The sequence below is a fragment of the Hemitrygon akajei genome, chromosome 3 (genome assembly GCF_048418815.1).
Source record: "Hemitrygon akajei chromosome 3, sHemAka1.3, whole genome shotgun sequence".
Lineage (NCBI taxonomy): Eukaryota > Metazoa > Chordata > Chondrichthyes > Myliobatiformes > Dasyatidae > Hemitrygon > Hemitrygon akajei.
Window position 1 is genome coordinate 134,593,465 of NC_133126.1, and position 26,951 is coordinate 134,620,415.

Consider the following 26,951-nt stretch of genomic DNA (forward strand, 5'->3'; position numbering starts at 1 on the left):
TTCTTTCCTTCTTTCTTTTCTTTTCTTTTTTTTAGATAGGGGTTAAGGGGGGGAGGGTTAAGGGGAGGGGGGAGGGTCAATATTAATTTTTTTTTACTATTCTATATTCCATTCATTCTATGTAATTCTCTTAAAAATGTAATAAATAAATAACGAGATGCTCGTCATATTATTCCTCTTACAATATATGAACCAATATATCAATAGAAAGCATGTAAGTCTTCAGTTCCAGCTTATTCTCATCTGAACACACACACACACGTTATTGTTCTTGCACCATATGACAAGCCTGTCTCCTCTCAGTATGCTGACTCATCATTGCTGATGAAGTCAACCACTGTTGTATCACCAACAGTGCCGTAATGAGTCAGCAGCAGGATAAGAACACAACCCAGGCTGACACCAGCGCTCAACATGATGGATCTTGAGTGTTGCTGCGGACTTGGACTGAGTGGGGTTTTTCCCAAGAAGTCGCCCAAGATTCAGTTACAGAGAAGGGTGCTGATTCCCAAAGATGAAAAGCTTAACCATCAGCCTCTGAAGGATGGTTGTGTTAAATGCTATGCTGAAGACAATGAACAATGTCTGGCATATGAGGCATCGTTTTCTATGTGGGACAGATGGAGTGGTGGCCTGAGGCTAAGACATCAGCAATGGACTGGTTTGAGTGGTAGGCAAACTGGAAAGAGCCCAATGTAGCTGAAAGGTGGGATCTTATACAATTCATTACTGATCAAAGCACTATGATTTTTGAAGTCAGTGCCACCAGTCGGTAATCATCTAGGCCAGGTATTGTCATTCTCTTGGGCACCGGAATGATGGTGGTTGCTTAGATGCCTGCAGGGACAGTAGTCTAGCACCAATTATAGCCAATCTTTATGATAAAGGCCCATACAGTCAGCAATGGCTAAACAATTGAAATTGGGTTTGTGCAAATAATACAATTTGAGGAATTAGGTTAAAGAGGTTAAAGGGACTGAAGTAAGCCCATGGTGGGATTTGAACACAATGAACATTTAAAATTGCACAGGATACTACTGAAGGAACAAACTCTCCATCACAATATTCAAAACTAAATGTAATTGTACTTCCATTCTGAACTACCCACTTACACAAATTCTACATTAATCCTTCTTTTATTCTCCCCATATTCCTATCATTTCCCATCCAGACCATTCCACTCACCTAGACAATAGAGCAAATTTACAGCAGCCAATTAACATGTTTTTGAGATGCAAGAGGAAACCAAAGCACTTTGAAGAAACTGATGCATTCAGATGGAGAATGTGCAAACTCCACACAGATAACAACTGAGTCCAGATTGAATCAGGACCTTTCGTATTGTGAGGCAGCAGTTCTTCTAGTTGAGTCATTTAAGTGCAAAAAATCTGCAATTAACTCACAATTGATTTAAACATGTCAGAAACTACCCGCTCTTTTGAACGTCTAGACTTGTAAACTTTTATGCTCTATTATCTCTATTAATTCAATTTACTTAAACAGCATTAATTTTAAAACTGAAATATAAATATTAAAGAATTCACATCATAAAACTGGTTAATTCTAGATTTTCAAAAACTCTTCATGTCAAACTTGTTGACAAACATTTCAATTCTGTTATTTCTGATGCCTGTTATTCACCTCAACTATTTTTACTCTGGAGTTCCCAAAAGAATTTATTGGTGACCAATTTTTGATTATGTCCTATATTTTCATATTTCTAACAGGTGACAACTTCTTTCTTCTTGGCTAACTCATCAAATCCCCTTGTAATTTTACAGATCATCTTACAGCCCTCCCTCTACTGAGGAAAAGAGCCTCATAATTCTTTGTTTTTACAATAAAATGACTGCGTAAATGAAAACTGCTATTATGGCCTCATTAGGATTAGCCTTAAAATATTTTTCAAACTATTACTTTTTTCTTCGTTTCATGTCATTTTTGTTCATTACATTTTACTATTTTGTAATTGCTATTGCCCAGATGTTCTCCAACCCTGCAGCTGCTTCCCTTGTCTCTTCTACTTCATTTCTCATTGTGAGCTTCTCTATTGATAGGCTTCTAACACAGCAAGAAATTAAGCAAACATCATCATTATTACAGAGGACTATTCATTGCATTACTTTTATCAATCATTTGCAATGAAAAATGCACATGAGCAAACTATACAAGCAAAACAATTCACTTTTGCCTGAGGCATAAATGTCTTGCTATCATATACTGATGATTACCCAAATTTAATATTTAGCTACTTCTCATTGTAACATAAATCCTCTTACCAGCAATGGAGGAGGGGAGGATCCTGGAGCAAAAGGCACTCTGCCCCACATCTTAATAACCTCTCCCAATGGCTGGAAACCCTCATCACAGCCTCTCTTTATAAGTAAAGACATAGTGAAGTAGCCTGCCTGGAACCATTCTGCCATCTCTTGGTTAGTGAAAGGTCCTAGAGTGTAGATAAATTAATATACATTTAAAATCATCTACAATCAATAGCCCAGTCAGTACTTATTTCTCAGGTACTATAACATCAAATAACTTGCATTTCAACCCTGCAAAATTATGCACTGACAAGATGCCAACATTTCCTTCCAACATATTTAGCATTACTTTCTTTAGAATTAACCATGATGCTAAAATATAAAGATAATTAAAACTGCATGTAAACAAAATTCATAGTTCATATGTTTGTCATAAAATAAAACCAGACCAACTGATAGCACATCACAAACTTTTAGCATTATGTAGTCATTCAATACTTAAACAATATACCTTCTAAGAACTATTATGTTTAACATAAAGAGAAGTAAATTCATACAAGAAACCAATATTTTAGAGCCTCAGAAGAAAAAAATACATGGATTATGTTTGTTGGAGCTAGCCACCATGTGAAGTGATGATCTGGATACTGTAAGCTTACTCCTTATATGCTGTTTTCATTTAGGAAAGCATATAGCATATTGACCTTTAAAGCAAGGGGGCTGGATTTTAAAAAAAACTGGGAAGTTTTGAAAAGCTCACAGATAAGGTCACACTCTAGGTTATATGCATAGTTTTGCCCCCCCCCCTTTATTTATGAAAGGACATACCGGCTTTGGAGGCATTTCAAGAGAATCACTTGATTGATTGCTTGGTGAAAGAATTGTTATATCATAAGTAGTCAAAGAAACTGGATCAATTACTAATTCTAATCCCGAAGTAGAAGATGAGGGGTGACCTTATTGAGACATTTAAGCTCCCAAGTGGTGTGACATAGTAGATTCTGAAATGTTTTTACTGATGTGAGAGCCTCAAACAATGAGATATTGTTTCAATAAGGGGATGGCTATTTATAAGTGAGGTGAATAGGAATTTTTTCCTCAGAGGGTAAATTGCTGACACACTTTGGCTCAGAATGCTGTGGAGTCTAGAATGTTGGGGTTACCTACATTTAGGGGTCAATAAGTGTTCAAAAGATTGGAAACTGGCACAAAAGTCATGCTTGCTTTGGAGAGTACAGGAAAGATTCACCATGATTTTGCCTGGGATGGTGTGTCTACGAGTTGTAAGAAACTGAATTTTTTTTCTAGTAACTGAGAAGTATGAATGGGTTGCAATTGGACAGAGTAAGCTCTTCCCCATAGCAGTGGTGTCTCTAATCAGAGGACTGGGGTTACGGTAAGGCATAAGAGGGGATACAAAGAATAATTTTTTTCATCCAGAGGACTGTTGGGGGTTTGGAACATAATGCCTGAAAGTGTAGTGGCAGCAGAGATTCACACAACTAAAGTATCCAGACAACCACTTGAAGTGCTAAAACACAGAAGGCTAGAGACTAAGTGATGGGAAATGGGATGGTCAACACAGAGAGAATAGGTAAAAAGAGTGTTTCAGCACTGCGTGACTCCTAAGAGGAGGTATTGGGACTAGAGTAGGTCAGCATGATCATATTGAATGAAAGGATGTGCTTAGAAGCCAGATAGACTACTTGTGGTCCTATTTTCTTGTGTTCTTGTACTTCTGTTGGTAGCTTCCATTTAGTCATAATATTGTATGAATTTGCAGCTCTGATTCCTAAATCAGATGATACGTTTCTTTATCACATTGAATTTTAAACGTTCATCAAAAAAATTGTACTGAAACACAAACAGAAAAGTCTCAAGAAGGTACCAACTGTTCACCTACAACTGCTCCTATATTCCAAATAATGCAAATGCACTTTTCTGAATACTTAGGTTCAGCACTTCAAATTACAATTTTAAATAATGGGTATATATTTGTTTAAAGCTATTTCATTTTAAGTATTTGTGGGAAATGACCTGCTTCTTAAATGTGGAAATTTGTTTTACAGTGTTCTGGAACCCTTTCATTAAATCTCTAATAAAGTTCAATTCCACTGCAATATAGACAGCATCCTTCTTTTGCCTTACCAAATCAAATAATAATTTTCACCTCAATAAGGTAACAGTAGACAATCTCAAGGATGGAAAATTATATTCAAGTGCATTTTTGGACCATGTACAGGAACTTCTGTTGATTTACAAATTTTTGCTCAATGCAAGGCTTTCCGAAAACAATCTTCCCATAAATCATAGAACTAAATGATAAGCAAAAAAAAAATGTCCTTAAACTAAAGGTAAACACTTTCATTTGTAAGTAATACACACAAAATACTGGCAGAACTCAGCAGGCCATGCAGCATCTATGGAAGAGTACAGTCGACATTTCAGGCCGAGACCTTTCAGTAGGACCCTTTTACAAAAGTGTTTTCATTTGTAAAACACTTTGTAGGTATTGTTCACCCAAACCTTTCCCCATCCCGAGGCATAACAAAGATGCAGTGCATATCAGAAAAGATCCCATTACGGTTCTCAAAAGAACCAGCATCTTTAATATTTTGATGTAATAAAACTGAAAATACTGTGACAAAGGGAATTTGATGACTAATTGTGTTTCTCAAAAAATACAGATGAATAATCAAAAAGCTATTCAAGTCAACGTGAAACAACAGCCAGTCAGCCACAGTTTACCACCTTTTGAGATAAACATTCAAAATTGACTTGTTGGAATAGCTGCAAAGTAAACATGCTAATTGGCAAAAAATTCTGCAACTGGCACCTCTAAGAAAGTTGACCTCATAGAATTTTCCTCCTTGTATAGCGAAGAAAGAAACTTAAAAGTTTGGATATACAGGAGAAAATTTTAGCTAGGAAGCTCAGGCCATCTCTCTGCACTATTATAGGGCTGCAAATTACTTCTGCTTTCAGGTCATGTTGTGTATCATATAAACATAGATTCAGCAAATAATCAATTTGCAATAAACTTAGGGGTAAGTTTTTTTTTAAAACGCAGAGTGGTGAGTGTGTGGAATGGACTGCTGGAGACGGTGGAGGAGGCGGATACAATAGGGTCTTTTAAGAGATTCCTGGATCGGTACATGGAGCTTAGAAAAATGGAAGGCTATGGGTAACTATAGCCCTAGATAATTTCTAAGGTAAGGTCATGTTTGGCACAGCTTTGTGGACCAAAGGTCCTGTATTGTGCTGTAAGTTTTCTATGTTTCTAAACTATCGGTCATTAAGTCCATTTAACAAAAGGATTTGAAAATGGTCTTGGCTGTGTGTGTGTGGTAGGTCATGTCCAACTAATCACTTTTTCAAGGTTACCAGGAACACTGATAAAGGATCAGCAGTGGATGTTGTCTACAAGGATTTAGAGCAAGGTCTTTGACAAGGTCATGCAAAGGTTCAATCACTTGGAATTCAAAATGAGGAAGCAAACTGGATTTGACGTTGGCTTTGCGGGAGAAGCCAAAAAAAAAGAGTATTAGCAAATGGTTGCCTCTCTGATTGCAGGTCTGTGCAATATGGTGTGCTTCAGGGATCAGTGCTAGGTTTGTTGTTTTGTCATCTATATTAATGAGATGGATGATAATGCGGTAAACTAGATCAACAAATTTGCAGATGACACCAAGAATGGAGGTGTAGTGGACAGCAAGGAAAGCTAAAGCTTGGACCTGTATCTGAACCAGCCGGAAAAGTGCCAGATGGAAGTTAATGCAGACAACTATGAGGTGTTGCACTTGGGAAGGACAAACCAGGGTAGGACTCGACACAGTGAACTGTAGCACACTGAGTGTGGTAAAACAGATGGATCTGGGAATACAAATCCATAATTCCTTGAAAATGGCATCATAGGTAGATGAGGTTAGGATTTTATTCCCTAGAAAGCAGAAGAATAAGGGGAGATTTGACAAAGGTATACAAATTTATGAAAATATAGAAAGGATAATGCAAGCAAGCTTTTCCACCGAGGATAAGTGAGACTGGAACTAGAAGTCATGGTTTAAGGGTGAAAGGAGAAATGTTTAATGGTGATGAGTGTGAGTTCAAAAGGTGATGAGTGTGGAAAGAACTGCTAGCAGAATTGGTGGATGTGGGTTTGATTTCAATAGTTAAGACAAATTTCAAAGTTCGAAGTAAATTTATTAACAAGGGACATACACGTCACAATATATAACTCTAAGATTCATTTACTCGTGGCCATACTCAATAAATCCAATGACCATAATAGAATCAATCAATGCAAGACTGCACCAACAGGGCAGACAACCAGTGTGCAAAAGACAGCACACCATGCAAATACAGAAAGATACACTAATAGTTACATAACATATCACATTATATTACGACCCATCAGCTATTACAGATAAGACAATCCATAATAACCATCCAGATATAATACAGATAAAAAAGAACAACTTTCTTAATCGATATAGCCATTTCACACACATAACATACAGAAATTAATGAGTGAACAACACCAGAAATTTGCTGAATTAAAAGATGATATTGAAAGACTTTGGAAAATGAACATGGTGTACATTGTCCAGATAGTAATATCTACAACTGGTGTCATCCCAAAGTCACTACACAATAGCATTAAACAATTAGGGTTACACAGCAGAGAAAGCCACAATACTAAACACCAAGAGAATAGTCCGAAAGTTTCTAGCAATTGACAAATGAGCATGCTTGGCTATGCTCCTACCTCAGGTTTTACTATCTTGAGCCGAGAAAAAAATAAAGGTAATAATAATAAATAAATAAACAATAAATAGAGAACATAAGATGAAGAGCCTTTGAAAGTAAACCTATAGGTTATAGGAATGGATCAGTAATGTGGTGAGTGAAGTTATCCCCTTTGGTTCAAAAGCCTGATGATTGAGAGGTATTAACTGTTCTTGAACCTGGTGATGAGTCCTGAGGCTCCTCTACCTTCTTCCTGGTGGAAACAGTGTGAAAAGAACATGACCTTTGGGGTGGGAGTCCCTGATGATAGATGCTGCTTTCCTGTGACAAAGCTCCATGTAGATGTGTTCAATGATTGGGAGGGCTTTGCTCACAATGGACTGGGCTGTATCCACTACTTTTTGTAGGAAAGTTTCTTTTCAAGGGCATTGGTGTTTCCATACCAGGCCATGATGCAGCCAGTCAATATACCTCTCCACCACACTTCTGTAGAAGTTTGTTGATGTTTTAGATGTCATGTCAAATCTTCATAAACTGCTAAGGAAGCAGAGGCACTTTCTTCATTATTGCACTTACGTGCTGAGCCTAGGACAGGTCATCTGAAGTGATAACACCAAGGAATTTTAAAGTTGCTGATCTCTCCACCTCTGAACGTCTGCTGAGGATTGGCTCAAGGATCAGTTACCTCCTTCAGATCAGTATACGGATGGGATGGGTTTGGAGGGCTATATTCCGGGTGCAGGTTGATGAGAATAGGCAGAATAATAGTTTGACATAAACTAAATGGGTCAAAGGGACTGTTTCTGTGCTGCAGTGTTCAATGACTCTGACTGCACAAGCTTGTACATTCACCCTATGAAGGTGTGGGTTTACTCTATTTCCTCCCAATCTCCAAAGATATTTCTGATTACTAAGTGTTAGTAAGTTGTGGGCAAGCTATATTGGTACTGGAAGTATGGCGACACTTGACAGCTGTCTCCAGCACATATTCAGGACTGTGATGATCATTGACGCAAAATGATGCATTTTCACATATGTTTTCCTGTATGTGACAAATAAATATAATCTTACTGGTGAATAATTACAGATGAAGAATTGAAAATATATTTCCTTAATATAGTCAATCTGTAAAATTGATTAACTGCAATTATGACATATTTTCTTTCCAATACATGAGCAGAGAAAGATTAATGACTTTTCATGAAAATATTGTTGGATGCAAGTTAAGCATTTTTAGATCCTTTTTAAGTGTGATTAATTTTTCAAAAGCACTCGCTATAAAGTTGAAGTTGAAAAATGCGCTAACTCTCCTGTTCATGTGTGGAAAATGGGTTTTTCCATTAGTATTGATACATACGACAAATTTCTGAGAATCCATTACTATTCAATCTGAGATAGTTAGTTTCATTTGCTTCAGATTAAATTTATTGAGTTGAATTTTAATTACTGGGCTATTAGATTTTAACGGCTAGATGCTTAGTGGTTTAGGTGTGATGGATATCCGCTTATTGGGCCAGTAGGCCTCATGTTTTTACCAAATTCAGTTTTCTAAACACAGCAGCTGCCACCTGGAGGTTTTTAGCAATTGTAAGAAAACTTCCAACTACAACTTTGTTTAGCTTCTGCTTGTAAATGGGAGCCAGTCTTCAGTTCTTAAAATGTAAATGGAAAGCCGTAATCTGCTTGATGATAAAAACACAGCTTTGCAAATAAACTGTCTATGGAGCAGACAGCTAGCCCTGAACACCCAGCTTATTACTGCTTGATATGCAGTATAAGACAATGGGTTATTTAATTTGCTTTGTTTCAAAGCAGACAAGCTGATGAAGTTGCTTAGTTCAAGGAAGCTTACAGACCACGTGGATAATATCATTTAGTATATCGAATACCTTATCTGTTTATATTTGGAAGTTTTATATATTCAGGAAGTTAGCTTCACAGCATTGATTGTGTGTAGCTGGAGCCTTTATCTCTAAGAGGCCTTTTGACCTTTTGTGTGAGGAAAAAAGGGTATTGAGGAAATACCAAATACGTGTGGAGTCACCCAAGAGGCAAGTAACTATATAAATGTAGAGAGCAGTTCAAGCTTATTAAGAATAGGGTAAGGAACTTCAATGGGGTGACCTAAAATCCATTGCTCTAGTTTCAATTTCTGTGATGATCAACTCATTTATCTGCATTATTGATATGGCTTTTTAGTTTATAGGAATTGTATCTGTTTTGAAAATCCTGTGTTTTATAGAAATCCTTTCTGCTTGACACTATTCAGTTTTATGAATGTTACTCAGAAGAACAGCTTTTCAAAATATTTGTTTAACTAGTTTAGCACACTATATGACCACTCGTCTGTCACAAAAATAGCAAACAAAAACAGCTAATACCTAATCTGAATTACAGGGATATTTGAGTAAAAGAGCAGAAAACATTTCAGGTTGCAAAGCCAGAAGAAACACAATTTAGTGGCTTGTGATTTGGGGTCTGTGGTATCCGAGGTAGTGTCTAATAGGAGTATATACTCTGACGCTACGGTGAGCAGAAATTAACATAGAAATTATTCATTACAATGTACAGCAGATAATCTGCTAGAGGATTCAGAAATGATGTAAATATAAAACTGAAAACCATCAGTACATGCATTCTTCCAGATAACCAGAAAAAAATATTTTGCCCCCACTTCCAAAACAATTGATTGGAAATTTAAGGTGGAAACAAAATAAAGTGCAATAGATAATTTAGGTTCAAATTAGAAGCCAAATGAATGAAAAAGTATTCTTATAGTATATTTAATATCTGTGATAAAGGTGTATAAATATTGAGTGTAAGCAGATTTTTTTTTTGAAAGTTACAACTAATAGGTTTCAAGTTGAGAAATCAGTGAATTACATGCTATATAAAGCTGAGTAACAGAAGACTCCACAGATATAACTCAAAAGAGCTCTGATCATGCACCCGTACAAAGCTAGATCATTGTGCTTCAGGGTGAACAGATGAGATGCTGATGGCCAAGAGTAATCTTTTCTGCAGTTCCAGACATTCTTTGCAAATGCCAGCCGTTAGGTCTTTACATATTTGGTGTCTCATGTTAAAGCCAGTTTACGTATTGGTAGGAATGCACAGAAACCAATGTAGAAACAACTTTCGTTTGAATGGCAACACCCAAGATATACCGCATTGACATTACTGTATAGTGCGATATAAAACCCAGTACATCCCTCCACCTCAGGAAAAATCCAGAGAAACGCATGCTACAAAATCAATAGCAATATCATCATCAAATTATGTGGAGGAATGGAATATAGTAATTTAAGTTCAGTAGCTGAATTCAGTGCCCAAACCCAAGACTGATAACATTTGTATTCCTGGAGACGATACAAGAAAAAGTTGGTTAACATGTAATTTCTCTCTTATATCAAATCTCTTACATGACCATGAACATATTTGAATAATTCTGCATCTTACACTCTATCCTCCTGCAGCCACATGCACCACTGATGTGCTGAAGCCGAGCATCTCTAGGAAATTATCAAGCCTGATTTAGCCAATTTTATTTACCATATAGTGGCAATAAAAACACCTCTACATAGATTCTCATAACAGAAATGTCAACGACACTATATCACTTCAAAACTTTTAAATTCTTTGCAATAATCTAATTAAATTCATCAATCTATCTGTATAATCCACAACATGACTCACAGTTCTATGCATGGTATCCTTTTTTCTATGTGGCACTTCCTCCCCTTAGTACCCAGGTTCTAATGCACAACTTGAAGATTCAATAATACAAAAATATACTTTTGAACAGCAATTAAACTTTGAGTCTTTTAATGACAAACTGAAGGCCTCAGCTTCTTTCAGAAACCAAGGCAGCAGATCCAAGGTTCCAGCAAACACTAGTAATAGCCAGCAACACCACAGAATATTTTCTTTAACTGATATATTTTGCTGATCTATTTTTCAAAATTATTTGGAAATTCAGAAACACTTAAAATCATTAAAATATAATTGATACTACAGATTACGCTAGTAGCACGTTTGACAGCATTCACTATTGCACTCTCCCACCATGAAAAAAACCAAGCCTTCTTCATGCTCAATTTAACATGAAGTGATACGCTTTGGAAGGTTAGACTTGAAGGCAGAGTAGAGGATGAATAGCAGCATTCTCAGCAGTGTGGAAGAAAAGAGGGATCTTGGGGTCAACATCCAAACATCCTTCAAAGTTGCTGCACAATCCAATAGATTGGTTAAGGTGTATGGTGTGTTGGGCTTCATTAGGCAGGAGTAATGTTGCAGCTCTATAAAACTCTGGATAGACCAGTTGGAATATTGTGTTCAGTTTTCGCCATCTCATTACGAGAAGGATGTGGAAGCTTTCAAGGTGGGTGCAGGAAAATTTACCAGGAAGCAGTCTGATTAGAGAGCATGTCATGAGGATAGACTGACCAAGCTAGTGCTTCTCTTTGGAACAAAGGAAGATGGAAGGTGACTTGATAGGATAAGATGTAGAGATAGAGTGGACAGTCAAAGACTTCTTTTTCCAGAGCAGAAATGACTGATATGAAGACATACATTTCTAAGGTGTTTGATGGAAAGTATAGAGGGCGGATGTCAGAGGTAAATTTTTTTACATGGAGTTGTGAGTGCATGGAACACACTGCCAGGTGTGGTGGCGACGGATATATTAGGAACAATTAAAAGAATTTTGAAATAAGCACATGGATGAAAGAAAAATGGTGGGCTCTGTGGGAGGGAAGAGTCAAATTTATTTTCCAGCAGATTAAAAAGTTGGCACAATACTGTGGACTGAACAACCTGTACTGTGCTTACTGTTCTATTATCCCATTTCTCCACCCTACAACTGTGGCAGATGAGCAAACTCATCCAGTCTCCAACTCCCATGTTAAAAAATCATTCAACCAAACTGAATGTCACATCAACTTTCTAGATTGTAAATCACTAAGCCCATATGTAATATGCACACCGCATTGAGTGGGTATGCAGAAGTATGACAAAGAGCAGGAGGGTAGAGGGTAGAACTGTCTGTATTAAAATTTTACAACTTATAGGAAGCAGTAAAATAAACACAACGTGACATTAAAATGGCAGTTTGAATTTCTACTTGCCTGCACCTGTATCACAATCCTTTATTGTCACTTTATTTGGGAAACAACACTTAGTGTGGACTCCCAGTGAAATGCTAAATAAATGCAAGTAATTTATAATTACCGTAGATTCCGGACTACAGAGCGCACCTGATTAAAAGCCGCTGGCTCTAATTTTAGAAATAAAATCAATTTTTTAATTGTAAAGGCCGCACCGGATTTTCGGCCGCAGGTGTCCCACGTTGTAATATGAGATATTTACACAGAAAGATATTACACGTGAGGATTTTTTAACTTTTAATTAAATCCATATGGTAACAAAAACAAATACATATTGCAAATGCTTTTTTTCGAACCGTGCCCGTAACGCGGCTACTTTTAAATACGTTGCGTATACTTCTTTACTGAACAACATTCCAATATCTCCTAACGACTGGTAAAAAATATATATACTACAGCCTACCAGGAAAAGTTATTGATCACCTTTAACTTAAAAGCAGCGTTCGCTCAGATCCAAAGCCGCTCGCGTAATGCGCTCCCCCCCCTCCTTTCCGTTTATCGCAAACGGCATTTAAAAGCAGCGTTCGCTCAGATCCAAAGCCACTCGCGTAATGCGCTCCCCCCCTCCTTTCCGTTTATCGCAAACCGGCATTTTCCCACAAGACACCGCGAAACCGGGTGTGACGTCATAGCATCCCGCGATGTAGTACAGAAAACAAATATAGTTGAAACTCTTCTAACTTTAACTAGAAAATGAATTACTAAGCGAAAATATTATAAACTAAGTATGCCATAAGGCAGCACAATGCTTCGAGTGTTTTCCATGTTGATGAGGGTGAGTACAAATGACTGATTTACAATAATTTAATTGTGAAAGTGCGCTTGATTTATCGTACAATTTCATTGGACCTCTGTGAACTACTCATCAATTTTATTGGTCTACTGTTATGAGGCAAAATGTTTACGAGGCGGCATGAAAAAAAATCATGCATTAGCCGCTCCGGATTATAGGCCGCAAAGTTCAAAGCTGTTCAAAATGTGGGAAAAAAGTAGCGGCTTAAAATCCGGAATCTACGGTAATAGTTGTAGTACTCTGCAGACAAAAAACTGTTTTCCAACTGTAAGTAGTAACTTGAAATCTACTTGCTGGCAATTCTAAATGCTTTCCCATACAAGTAGGATTTAAAAGTCAAGATGCAAAGCTTACATATTACTAATTTTGAGGAGTTTTTAACATATACCTTGTATTTCTCCTTGGGGATCTTTATAAAACCACTTCATTGCAGCTTCATGAGACAGTGGCAAGGTAGCAGCTTTAGTCCGTTGCTCTTGAATTTGTGTTGATAACCTTTCATCATCTATGGCATTGTCCTGCAAAGATGCTACCATCTTCTCTGCTTCCTGAATTGGAAAAAAATATTTTTCAAATTTTGTATAAGAATGACTATATGCAAGATGCAACCCAGTTACATACACTTACACTAAAGTACATTGTACGTCCCCATTTCCTCAAACATTCACAAACGCGAAGTTTCTTTCCATCTTCAATAGCCCAATTTACACATAGTGGCCACTTCATTAGGTACCTACTGTACCTAATAAAGTGGCCACTGAGTGCATGCTCATGGCTTTCTGCTGCTGTAGCCCATCCACTTCAAGGCTTGATATGGTGTGTGTTCAGAGATGCCCTTCAGCAAACTACTGTAGTAAAGTGTGGTATGAGTTGCTGTCACTTTCCTGTCAGCTTCAATGCCAGTCTGACCATTCTCCTCTGACCTCTCATTAACAAGGTGTTTTGCCCACAGAACTACCTCTCACTATGCATTTTGTTTCTCGCACCATTCTCCATTTCTGAGATACTCAAACTACCGTCTTGAAATCAGAGCACCCAGAGGAAATCAACGTGGTCACGGAGAGAATGTACAAACTCATCGCAGATAATAACAGAATTGAACCCAGGTTGTTGGCTCTGTATTTGCACTATGCTATCAACTATGCTACTGTCCTTTATGTCAAGACAGTCAATCACCACATATTTACAGACTCATTACTGTGAAACAAAATAAAGAAATTAGAACAGTATGTACAGTTAATACATTTTTACTAATGACATTTTTACACCTAAAGGATGTGATATCAAACCACATAATATGATTGTGCAGATTCATCATGAATTTATGTAAAGGAATTCATGGTTGACTGATCTACCGAAGTTCTTAGAAGGAATATCTAGCAGGGGAAACCAATGTATTTAAATTTTCAGAAGGTGCTATAGAGAAGGTTGGTAAGCAAGAATACAGCACAAGATATTAGGGCCAACACATTAACAATGACTGAAACTTAGCAGATAGAAAACAGAAGCAATAATGAGTCTGCTACCAGTTGACTTGTGGGGTAGTGCAGAAATCAGGTGTAATACAATGTGCCAAATTGTTGAGTACTTTTTAAATGATGAGATAATAGTAAATGCACAAGTTCAAAATGGATCTGAATACCTTTTATGCAAGTTAATAGAAGATGCATGTTAGAGAAGCAGGCAAATATAATGGAAAATGAGTCACAAGTACAATAAAATGTTTTAATATACATTGTTGTGCCTTTGCACCTTACCAGCACTATTACTCTGTATTCTGCACTATTGTTTTACCTTACACTACCTCAATGCATTGTTGTAATGAATTGAGTTGGCACAAGCAAATGAGCAATTTTTAATTTACAACATAGGATATACAGTTCAATAAAAAGCATTTGAATTTTGATGTGGATTTTCATATATTATGAAAAAGAAAGGCAAATTATTCCTAATTTATTGTTCCTACTATCGAATACCTGTTCAAGGTGTTTAAGCCCTTCTTCATCATCATTGTCCTGAGGTATGCTTCGGTTTGCAACATTTGGAGCTGTAGATGAGGGAGACACTGAAGACACATCAGCAGCAGGAGGAGAGGCATTACTAGGCAGAGTTGGAGATTTCTGATCTGAGGCAACTCCGGTTTCTGTTACTAGAACAAACGTAAAATAATTAAGCAACCTGTATAATTTCATTTCTTTGGCTCCTCTTGTAAAACATTCCTAAGAGACAAAGCAATATGAATTGAAGCACAAGAAGTTAGACAATATGCAAAAAAAAATTCAGAGCATGAGAACAGCCAAATGTGTATTTCTACATAGCCTTGCAAATTATCTAATTTGAAATTCTCTGCAAAATCAGTTTCCATCACCTTTTAAGGTAGTGTATTCAAAGTCTTGTGTAAAAGAAAATTCTCATTTTACCTCTACCGTTTAGTTAGAATTTTCATTGTTGTGCAAAACAGTTATTTTCAAGGTTAATGACCAACATGGGTGATTTTCTACACACTCTCTATGCCCAGTGAGAAGGAAATAAAAAAATAACAATTTTCAACTTCTTCCATTCTGGGTAAAATAAAATCAGAACTTCAGGTTAGAAAATTTACTTTCATTTTGGTTGCTGAATAGTTTTCCTTAATTAGCAATGACCAAAATGCCAAAGACCACTGCAACTGACTCATTTAAAATCTAAAGCATTACAGCCCTAAGTTTCATTCATCTCTCTTATGCAATAATTATGTGTTTGGAAATCAGTTGTTTGAGAAACTACACCAGGTATTCTATTAATGAAGATGTCTGCCCTAAACATCATTTATTCGACAAATTCCCACGTTGGTCTATATACACAAAATAGCTAACAAATTGTCAGCAGTCCAACTTCAACAGGAACAAACTGTTTTGCTGTGTAGGATTAGACATGAAAAAATTCAAAAGGGATCAGGGATGAGGTGGCAAAACAGGTGCCATGAAAGGAAATTCATGCTTCATTGCCTATCTTCTGAATACAAGAAGTTTGATAATATGACAATTACATAGTACAGATAAACAAAATTACAAAGCAACACAAAAGCATGTGAAGGATCATATAAAATGAATATGGAAACACTCCAATTTCAACACTGAATTATGACCACATACTGATAAATTTTGGAATTATCGATCTATTTAATATAGAACTAAATATAATATCTATTATATTTATTTTGGGAAAATACATGCCATTTCAATTTAAAACTACAATGCTATGAATTACTGTTCTCATTTAATATTCTGTTTTATAAGGGGCCAATTCAGAACAATTAACCATGCAAATTCTCTAAAATAATCTCTTTCAGAAAATAATTACAAGGAGAGAGAATAAATAAATTTATGCATAGTCTCTTTAATTCTATATGTCTTAAAGGTCAGAATACCAGGATGAACAGCACGATTTAGTTCACTCCAATGCCTCAAAACTTTGATATATTTTACAAATATTGATACCTTCAGGGGTAGATGTGGTTTTTTGTGCATCCTCACTTTTTTCTGGTTTGTTTTCTTCTTTTTTGGGTGGGCTGGAATCAATTGGTGACCGTGGTTCTAAAGGAGGAGTAGGTGAAGTTGCACAGGGAATGTCTTTGGACTCTTCCATTTTGCTTGTTTCTATAAAATTATAAATAATAAGCAATCTACTGCATATAATTCAATCACAAACAGTCCAAATTCAGCAAGAAGTTTCACATTTTACTTCCTTGAGCTATTAATACTTTCAAGATAATTTAATTAATAATTTGAGTTCAACAGGCCAAGTTACCTGAATGGACATCTTTTACTAAGGAGAGGGAACACATAACAGACTTCCTGTAGTATAATTTGAGATCAGCTCATGAAATATTCCTCAATCAAAAAAAAAAGTGAATTTATTTGACATACAGATCTAGAAAATCTGTGATTCACACAGTCTGTGACAAATTATCTTTTGTCATCCAAATTAGCATGAAAAAAGCCACTGCCCTCCAGAGAACTTTGCCAGTAGCACGCATGTGAAGATGGTGGTTAAGGGATTAAATTGCTAGATGAAGGTTACTTTGGCTGGAGCACCTGTGAAAATATCCCCAAATCTATAGATACAGATGCCAATATCTTTATGAAGGAAGCACAGCCAAACACATGAGCAATTACATGGTCAAGTCACCTGTGATAGGACAAGGGTTGGGCTCATCAACAATAAAACTGTCTACAGAGAGGAGGTAAAAAAGTTTGAGGCCTGGTGCCAGGCAAGAAACTTCTTCCTGAATGTCAACAAGGCAAAGGAGGTGGTTATCAACCTCAGCAAACCTTATACCACTCACATCCGCTTTTACATCGGCAGCACAGCAGTGGAAACTGCAAGCAGCTTCAATCTCCTGGGAGCGCACATCACACACCACTTCTCATGGTTCCAGAACACATCATACATGTTAGGAAAGCTCACCAATGTCTCTATTTTCTAAGGAGGTTGGGCTTTGCATATCCATACTCATATCATTCTACAGGTACACAACAGAGAGTGTCCTGACAAGCTGCATTACCTGCAGACATGATGGCTCTACAATGGGTAGTCAAAATTTCCCAACGTGTTGTTGGCACCCAGCCTAACTGCCATCAAGAACATATGTACAGAAAGGTGCCGGAAGAGGGACAGTAACATCCCACCCACCCTGCCAAAGGACTGTTTGTCCAAGACCACCAGAATAAGGCCAGTATCCACATGCAGTAAGGCTGATGAATACCTCCACCATAATTTTATTATTTTCTGTCAGAAACCTTAAGTATCACTTTATGGACACACAATTAATCTATGCAGAAAAGCTAGCTTATGTGTTTATATTTGTTTTTTTTAATTATTGCATTCTTTATCTTGCTTTTTTGTGCCGCAGCCGATCTGGAGTAACAATTATTTCATTTCCCTTTACACTTGTGTACAGGAAGCAACATTAAACAATTTTGAATCCTATATCTTAAACAAGAAGGAAACGGACAAGAAAATCAATTGAAATACTTGAGGGTCATATCTCTTTATACTGAAAAACTTGATAATATACCTTCATCAGTCTCTTTTTTGGCATTCTTATCAGGTTCCTTAGCTTCTTTGTCACTTTCCTCTGAGTTTGATCTTTCTCCTCCATCCTCTATCTGCTTAAAATCTAATTCCTGCTCCTCAGGAATAGGTTCTTTGGGAGTCTTCTATAAAGCCATATGGTAAAGAAAATATGCAGTTAAAAACTTTTGTTAAAATAAAAACACATAAAACAAAGAAATTAAATGCTGACAGAATTATATTGCATCAAATTTAAAATCCTTTTATTAACTTGCTACGAACATTTTCACTTGAGGAATCTGATCAGAAGCAGAACTAAGTGAGGAACCTGTATGTTTATGTCCATCTTCGGAAAGTTTGGCACTTAATTAAAACTGACAGTAAACAAAGATTATTTTTAGTGCTATCTTCCAGATGAGATATTAAGCAATTGTCTACCTTCATAAGTACATGCAAATTGGCCATCACAAAAATTACACCCAATTTATAAGACCACAAGATATAGGAATAGAATTAGCCCATTTGGCCCATCACATCTGCTCCACCATTTCATCATTGCTGATTCACTTTTCCTCTCAGCCCCAATATCCTGCCTTCTCCTCATATCCCTTTATATTCTGGCCAATCAAGAATCTATCAACGTCTATCAAGACTTGGCCTGCACAACTACCTGTGGCAAAGAATTCCACAGATTCACCATTCGCCAATACACTTCAAGAAATACATCTAGAATCCTTATCTAGTTTCGGCTTTTCCAAAAACCAACTTCAAGCTCACCCCAATGTGGCTAACACTCATCAAACAGCTGAATTACCCAGCAAATCTCATGATCATCAACATGATTTCAGCATTCAAAAAAGATGGTCTTTGAACACCTCCCCATCTACTAATTCCTACATTTCTGGAAGTCCAGCGAACATAAAATATTTGGTGTTATCTGTTAAACTTGCATTGCAATTTAGCAGCTTGCTTACCTAATCTTTCATGGCTCATCTGAATATCCACTCTTCCATCACTTTACTATGACTCAATACTAACAGCAACTCTCACCAAGCTTCAACACTGAGGCTGTCTACAAGAAGGGTCAGAGCTGTCTCTATTTCCTGAGGAGACCAAGGACCTTTAACATCTGCCGGACGATGCTGAGGATATTCTACGAGTCTGTGGTGGCCAGTGCTATCATGTTTGCTGTTGTGTGCTGGGGCAGCAGGCTGAGGGTGGCAGACACCAACAGAGTCAACAAGCTCATTTGTAAGGCCAGTGATGTTGTGGGGGTGGAAGTGGACTCTCTGACGGTCGTGTCTGAAAAGAGGATGCTGTCCAAGTTGCATGCCATCTTGGACAATGACTCCCATCCACTCCATAATGTACTGGTTAGGCACAGGAGTGCATTCAGCCAGAGACTCATTCCACCGCGATGCAACACTGAGTGTCATAGGAAGTCATTCCTGCCTGTGGCCATCAAACTTTACAACTCCTCCCTTGGAGTGTCAGACACCCTGAGCCAATAGACTGGTTCTGGACTAATTTCCACTTGGCATTATTTATTTATTATTATTTAATTATTTATGGTTTTATATTGCTATATTTCTACCCTATTCTTGGTTGGTGTGACTGTAACGAAACCCAATTTCCCTCAGGATCAATTAAGTATGTCTGTCTGTCAACATCTCTTTAACCTATGACTTTCTCTACTCAAATCTCAATTAGCAACATACCTTTTTATTTATCAATGGAATCCAGGTGAGGCTAAAATTTCAGAAATCTTGGGTTAATCTTGATCTACCGTTCTGTAAGTGTGGTGTCCACACATTCTTCCAATGACCACCCCGGTTTCTCTGGCTGCTCTGATTTTCTTAAACTTCCCAAAGATATGGAGCTTGTCAGATTATTTGACCACTATAACATGCCCCTAGTATGGAGATAAGTGGCAGAATCTAGATAGGGATCTAGGGAAAATAAATTGGGTTTTGTGTTGGATTAGAATAAAGATTAGAGTCATTTTTGAAAGGTCAACCTCAACCCAAGACTTCAGTAGGAATGTTCTTGAACCATATCTTTGGTTAAACATGTTCAGCAAATTTCTTAAATAATTTAAATTCATTCCAAAATCATATAAAGCAGTAATATCTATAGTCAACAACTGGGATGGAGGCAAGGAGAGAGAGAGATACAGGTCATAATGAACTAGAAACTTAACCAACCAATTAAATACCAGAACTCCAAGAGCAAATCAAAAGGTGTCCGGGAACGTCTGGAGGAAACCCATACAGTCATAGAATTCCAAAACTCCACGCAGACATCACCTAAGGTCAGGATTGAACCTGACTTTCTATCACTGCAAGGCAGCACCTTGACCAGCTATGCCAATCTGCTGCCCGCTTTATTCAAATAGGAATAAAATCTTGTAACACTAAGAAGAGAACTGCCTGATACATTGGCTTAAGTTTGTCTTCAACTTACATGAATAAAATATCTGATCATTCATTTCATTTCTACTGTAGAATTTCTCTCCTGGCCACCAAGCACCACTTCAACAACTCTAAAGTACTTAGCCAAAAAATATCCCTTGGCACATCACAGTCCTGAGGGCCTCAATCAAACTTAGCTGTTTCTTATTTTATGTAAAATATTATCTTTCAACTGCATCATAATTTTCCAGTACTAGAACACATAAGCATTACTATTATAGGTAATAAGTTTTAATTACAAGTACTCCAGATCAGAAATGGCAGATCAATTGCAGCCAACTTTCTACCTAACACTATCCCTCAACTACTACCTCAAAATACAACATGTAAACACCATTACTGTCTTTTTTTAAAACCTTGCTGAATTAGCCCCAAATCAGTTAATTACATTGACTGCAAGTTTATAGAATAGCTTACTCAGAGTACAATGAAAGTCAATAGCCCAGAAGTAATTTTTATCCTCATGTGGGTGTCATCAGGCATTAAGATGCAGAGGCTTCAATCAGAACTGCATTATATGGAAGCTAATAAAAATCAAGACACTGAAAGTAGTAACTTGAATAACAATACCCATCATTCCAGAAAGCTCAAAGTTAAAAATCGTGTAGTAGAATTTCCCCACCTTTAAGGACATAAATGCGCCTGAAGAATCAAATGTCCCCATCTCTTCGTCTGCATCCTCTAGACACCATTCTGGCAAACTGTCCTTTTCATCATCCACACCACTGCTACCTGAGCGCACTCGTCTATAACTTCGTTCATCATCTCTATCTCTGTAATCAAATTCAAACCGTCTCCTGCGCTCCATAGCTTCTCTCCAACCTGTAGAACAAGCCCATCTGTTAAAAAGTTTGAACACAAATTAATGCTAAAACAATGTAAATTCTCAAAACGATAATAAAAGAGGCAAAATAAAAAGTCTTAAAAAATCCATGTAGTAATTAATCTCAACAGATTAGGAGCAATGGCTTTAGTACTCCAGTTTGAAATGAAGATTTTAGTTTAAAGTAATTTCTGATCTGTGATGATAATTCATGCATATACTACTTTTTGAGAGAAGAAAATCAAACTGTAGAGTATATTAATCTACTAAACAAATTTCATTTGTTGACAAGAGACATATCATGGGTGTCAAAATAAAGGTGAGTGTTTATGTGTCACTTATTTCACGGCTTCAACTACTTATATATACTATATATTTATTTTACCCCACAGGTTATTTGAAAATGTCTTCATTAGAGTCAATAACTGCTTTAAAAACATGGCTGATAATCTATAAACACAGAAACTGCTATGAGAATTCAGCTCAAGATTTTCAATGCTCATTCAGATTCATTTTAATAAGTGCTTCTCTCTCTCTCTCTTCATTGTTGATGGTATCAATGAACCCAGCTGAATGTTGTTCAATATAAAAATACTAATCACTTTTTCTATTATAAGATACGGGTTTCACTTTACCTATGATGACCCTGTCTGTCTGTTTGTTTTTATCCTGTTTGTTCTGTTATCAGCAAAATAAAAAAATTAAAGTGTAAAAAAAAAATGGTGGACAATTTTGGAATCTCGTTCATCAAGTTCAACTGTGGAAATCACTAATTTCTCCACTTAAAGATGAATTTACATCAGGCGTATGTCAATATATTGTAATACTTCAATTTTATTATTCTGAAGACAGGAAGTAGTAATTAAAATATCAAAAACTCTACAAAATATTTTGAAATACTCAAGATTGTGGTAAGTAGTAATATAATTTAGTAAGAAATTAAAAACCCTATTTATGTCTCATGCAACAAACCACTATGCTTCAGGGTATTTTATAGGTTTCAAATATTTGAAGTTAATCGCTTCAGTAATATCTCTTGGAAAAGGCTGTGAAGAAACTTACTGTTGTTTGGATCTGTGTTTAACAATGCATGTATGAACTCCAAAAGATGCTGTTAGCTTCATAGTGTAATGACGAATTCCAACAATAATTCAGCTCGATCAATCTGCGTGACAATACAGCACCATCTACAGGCACAACTCTAGAAACGTACTACAACTGCTTGGAAACTTGTATTATAAATTTGAAGTTCCAAATGTGTGACAAGCAAGATATGGCACCCTATGTTTAGAAAGCTAGTATAACTGAGCCAATCAACATGATTTATTAAACTTTCTTGCAATAAGTATAAAAAATTTGATTGCAAAAGATAAGTAGAATCAGACATTGTTTCTATCAACTTCCTTTAAGATAATCAACTTAGTTTAGCATTCCCATACTGGACTAACAATAGAGCAGCCTTCTATTTTCACTATTCAAGCTGTTACTAGTTAACATAGAACAAAGAATAGTACAGGCCCTTCGGCCCACAATGTTGTGCCGACCCTTAAGCCCTGCCTCCCATCTATCCCCCACCTTAAATTCCTTAAGTTTACTCATTTTAAAGGACTACATTAAAATTTATTCCATTATTTACAATATGCACTTTTCTCCGTGCCACAATTTCACTCTTTTTCCAAACCATGACTGACATTAAGCCAAAGTTCCTTTATGTGTTCAGTACAACATGACAGACAGCAGCCAAACCTTTACCATTATCAGGCCAAGAAACTCATTCAGCTCTCACACCTGGACTATGTGGTTGCCATCTATCACCTTCTCGACGAGGACCCGCTAAACGCCAACCTCCATCATCATCCTCACCATTCTGTTCATCTCTGCAAACCCGCCAGTTCTCACTCTCAGAGCGAGTAAATTCATGTTTTCTTGTGGATGATGTCCCCATTTCTTCAAAAGTTGGTCTCCCTAGAATTAAGAAAAATATTTCCTCAGTTCACTTACATGCAAAGTATTTCATAACAAAGAGATCCTCCTTATGAAATACAAACTAGTAATATTATTGAATGCTATTGTGGTCTACCAGATACAGAAGAGCCAATTTAATGATCGATGGACACAATTTTTACATGAACTTGCTTTCATATTGGTTCAGAATACTTAAAATATACCTTCTGGTTGCCACAATAGAGACATTTGAAAGATTACAGGGAAGAGCAAACAATTGAAGAGCGGGAATTAGATTAAGCAGATAAATTATAAGAACTGACAAGGGGAGAAATAGTGGTTCAATGTCTTTTGGAGGACTCTAAAGTGATTCGCCTGTGTGAAGCTCACACAAGCCATTTCATATTGATCCAGAACAGCATCACCACAGTACTTAGCCTTCAAGACTCAGTGTAATAATTTCAGTAATCTGCGGAAGAGACAGCATTGATTTACTTCTATTTGAAAAAAAACACTTATAAAAATGCAATGAGAATCCTGAGACACAATGTTCCAATAAGAATTTTAAAAAATAGACAGGCATGAAAGATTAATGTTTAACTAAAAACATGATGGAGAAGGAAGGTTTCAGATATATGGGCCATCGGGACCATTTCTGGAGCAGGAGGTGTCTGCTGATGGACACGGGTTGGTTTGCTATTGAATCTGAGGGTGGAATTTACAGTATAAGGATTGGGGGGGGGGGGGGGGGGAGAGCAACAGCACAGAACCGTAGAAGTAACCACAGAAAATTGAGAACTACCAGTTGAATAATTAGGAAGAGGTAATGCTGTAGATGGGAGAATAAAACCATGAGATGGACAAAATAGAACTATGTATATAAATGCATGATTCAATAAGCAAGATTGATGAGCTGCATGAAAAATCAGTAGTGTAGGAATACAACAGAAGCAGTACTTAAAAAGAGGTTTAATGAAAGGGTACAACTAGGCACTTAATAAACCAGGCTACCAGATATTCAGCAAACCTAGGGAACAAGCAACAGTTTAAGAAAGATATTATGCTAGAAAATGATCTTTTAGGAGGAAGGCTAGAATACATTTGGTTGGAGTCAAGCAGCAATAAAAAATGCTATCACACTGCTTGAAGCATTTATAAGTATTTAGTATACCAGAAATAATAACAGTGATAGAAGAGAGCAGCAAAGTTTCAAAAATGTAGAACACAGACCAGCACAGGATCATGTCCTTCAGCCTAATTAATGAAACTAGCATTTAAATTCCTAACTCATCGTTTCTGCTTTCGCAATATCTTTACCCTTCATCTATCTAAGCATGGTATTTAACTTCCACTCATGGAAATCCATTCCAGCCACCCACTACTGTCAGAAAACACTTGCTGCTGCATATCCCCTTTAAACTAATCCCATTCACCTTGGATGTATGGCTTCTAATACAGATTGAACATCCTCTATCCAGAGTTCATAATTCCAAAAACCTCTGAATTCCGAAATGTTTTTTGATCACTGACATGACGTCACAAATAGAAAATTCCACAAGGTGCAAGGAAACCTCCAGGTGATGTGCATACAGGTTCTGTGCATCAGACAATTCTGAGGTGACCTCACATACAGTGCCTTGAAAAAGTATTTGGCTCCCACAACTATTTTCACATTCCACTGTCTTATTTTCCATATTTAAAATATATTGAAATAGAATTTTTGAGCTAACCTACAAAACATTCTGTATCATTTCAATCAAAAGAAAAATATCCAAAACCAAAATTGAGGTTGGAAAAAGTATTCAATTCCTTTGTAAATACTACACTTAGATGCAATATTACCTTACCAACTCACCCAATTTGTTGATGTAGAAAATTAGAGGATCACCTGTTTTCAAAGAATTCATAATAAATATATCGCTCTATAAGGTCCAACAATATGGTAGATTTTTAACAGACCAGACCAAATTGAAAACAAAACAGCATTCAGGGAAATGACAATAGAGAAACACAAATCTGGGGAAGGGTACAAGACCAACTCAAAGACTCTGAACATACTTCGTAGCTCAGTGCAGTCATCGTGAAAAAGTGAAAAAAAATATGAAACCATAGCCACACTGCCTAGGTCACACCACCCCTCTAAAACAAGTCACCATAGAACAGTGGTCACCAACCCTTCGGTTGTGATTGACTGGTCAATCTTTGAGACTTTCCCAGTAGATCCCGAACAAAAAATGAAAAATAAATACACAAATACTGTTGAGAGATTGTTTCCAGGTTGCGGGGTTTTAGTTCCGTTCTTTCTGCCCAGTGTGCATGCGTGTAGCTCCCCCGCCACGCACTACACAGTGTACTTCAGTGGTCCCCAACCACCGGGCCACGAGGAAACAATACGAATCAGTTGCACCTTTCTGCGTTCCCTGTCATGCCCACTGTTGAACTTGAACCCACTTGAGGTCACCAGTCGCCTAAACGCAGTGATACCCTCGTGGCAGAGTTCACTGGTTGGCCTCGGGCAGCCAGCAGTAAGTGCCGTTGCTACTGGCCTGGAGCACAGACAGATGGGCGCCGCCTCTAAACCAGTTCAGCACACCGAATATTCGTGGGGAACCCGGTGCTAAAATATTTGCAGATGACCTAATTCTGGCTCAGTGTTTCGTAAGTATCAGAGCAGCTACCACGCTGCGATCTACTGAAACAAACTCTTGTCAGCCGACAGATCCTACAAGGGGGGCGGGCGCATCCTGTCGCATTCCTCGCTCGCTCTCTTAGGACTGCGACTGCCCTGGCCATGGTACGGGGACCACCGGCCCTGACCTTGTCCTCTCACCCCACCCACGACCAGCCACATCTGGCGAGGGGTCTGGAGTTCGGGCCGGGAGGCTATCTAATGAGGCAATGAAGCCCTCAAAACTGCTTTGGCACCTTGAGTCCAAGCACTCTACACTTAAAGACAAACACGTTGAGATTTTTCAGTGGAAAAAAAAATGAGCAAGCAGGACAGAAGCTAAGTGCCGAGAGCCACGAAAACAAAAATGTGGAACAGACTGGACATAAGGAACCTGCTTCAGGTATCAGTGTATTGCGGTCGTGTTTTACACGCCCCCCCCCCCCCCCCCGTAAGAATATTGTCAATATTAAACCAGTCCGCGGTGCAAAAGAGGATGGGTACCCCTGGTGTTTATACATTATTTTCTACTTCCAGGTTGCGGAGTTTTACTTCTGGTCTTTTCTGCCCCGGTGCGCATGCGTGTAACTAATCGATCTGGGGTCGATCTCACCTTTCACTAATGCCGAGGTAGGGGATCTTGGGCTTAAAAAGGTTGGTGGCCACTACCACAGAAGAACGACAATGATAAGAGAGGCAACTCCGATGCCAAATAACTCGAGTGAGCTGTAGAAGTCAGTGGCTGCAACTTGAGATGAAGTTCATGGCTCCACAATCTCTAAGCCCTTGCAGGCTCCACAATCTCTAAAGCCTTGCACAAAAAAGGATATTTATGGAAGCGTAGCAAGGAAGCAGCTGTGGCTTACAAAAAGCATATCCTTGCCCATAAAAACTTTGCAAAGCATCACATAGAAGGTACTGTAAAGATATGGAAGAAGGTCTTGTGGCCAGTTGAAACTTAAGTGGAACTTTTTGGCTTCAATACTAAGCAGTGCATGTGGTGTAAATCTAATACTGCAGAT

At 37.5% G+C, this 26,951-nt stretch overlaps 1 protein-coding gene across 3 annotated transcripts in view; it reads right to left on the bottom strand.

Moving 5' to 3' along the window:
• gigyf2 (GRB10 interacting GYF protein 2) overlaps positions 1-26,951 on the bottom strand; it is a 160,757-nt gene that overhangs the window by 64,281 nt on the left and 69,525 nt on the right. The window contains exons 9-15 of one of the 3 annotated variants that reach the window (XM_073040855.1): positions 23,181-23,282; positions 21,117-21,316; positions 18,028-18,169; positions 16,448-16,606; positions 14,945-15,117; positions 13,357-13,516; positions 2,280-2,446 (exon numbers count right to left, since the gene is read on the bottom strand). In XM_073040855.1, the coding sequence (XP_072896956.1) occupies positions 2,280-2,446; positions 13,357-13,516; positions 14,945-15,117; positions 16,448-16,606; positions 18,028-18,169; positions 21,117-21,316; positions 23,181-23,282 (1,103 nt within the window). Of the gene's footprint in view, positions 1-2,279; positions 2,447-13,356; positions 13,517-14,944; positions 15,118-16,447; positions 16,607-18,027; positions 18,170-21,116; positions 21,317-23,105; positions 23,283-26,951 lie in introns of all 3 variants that reach the window. The other 2 variants (XM_073040853.1, XM_073040852.1) reach the window with 2 other exon arrangements.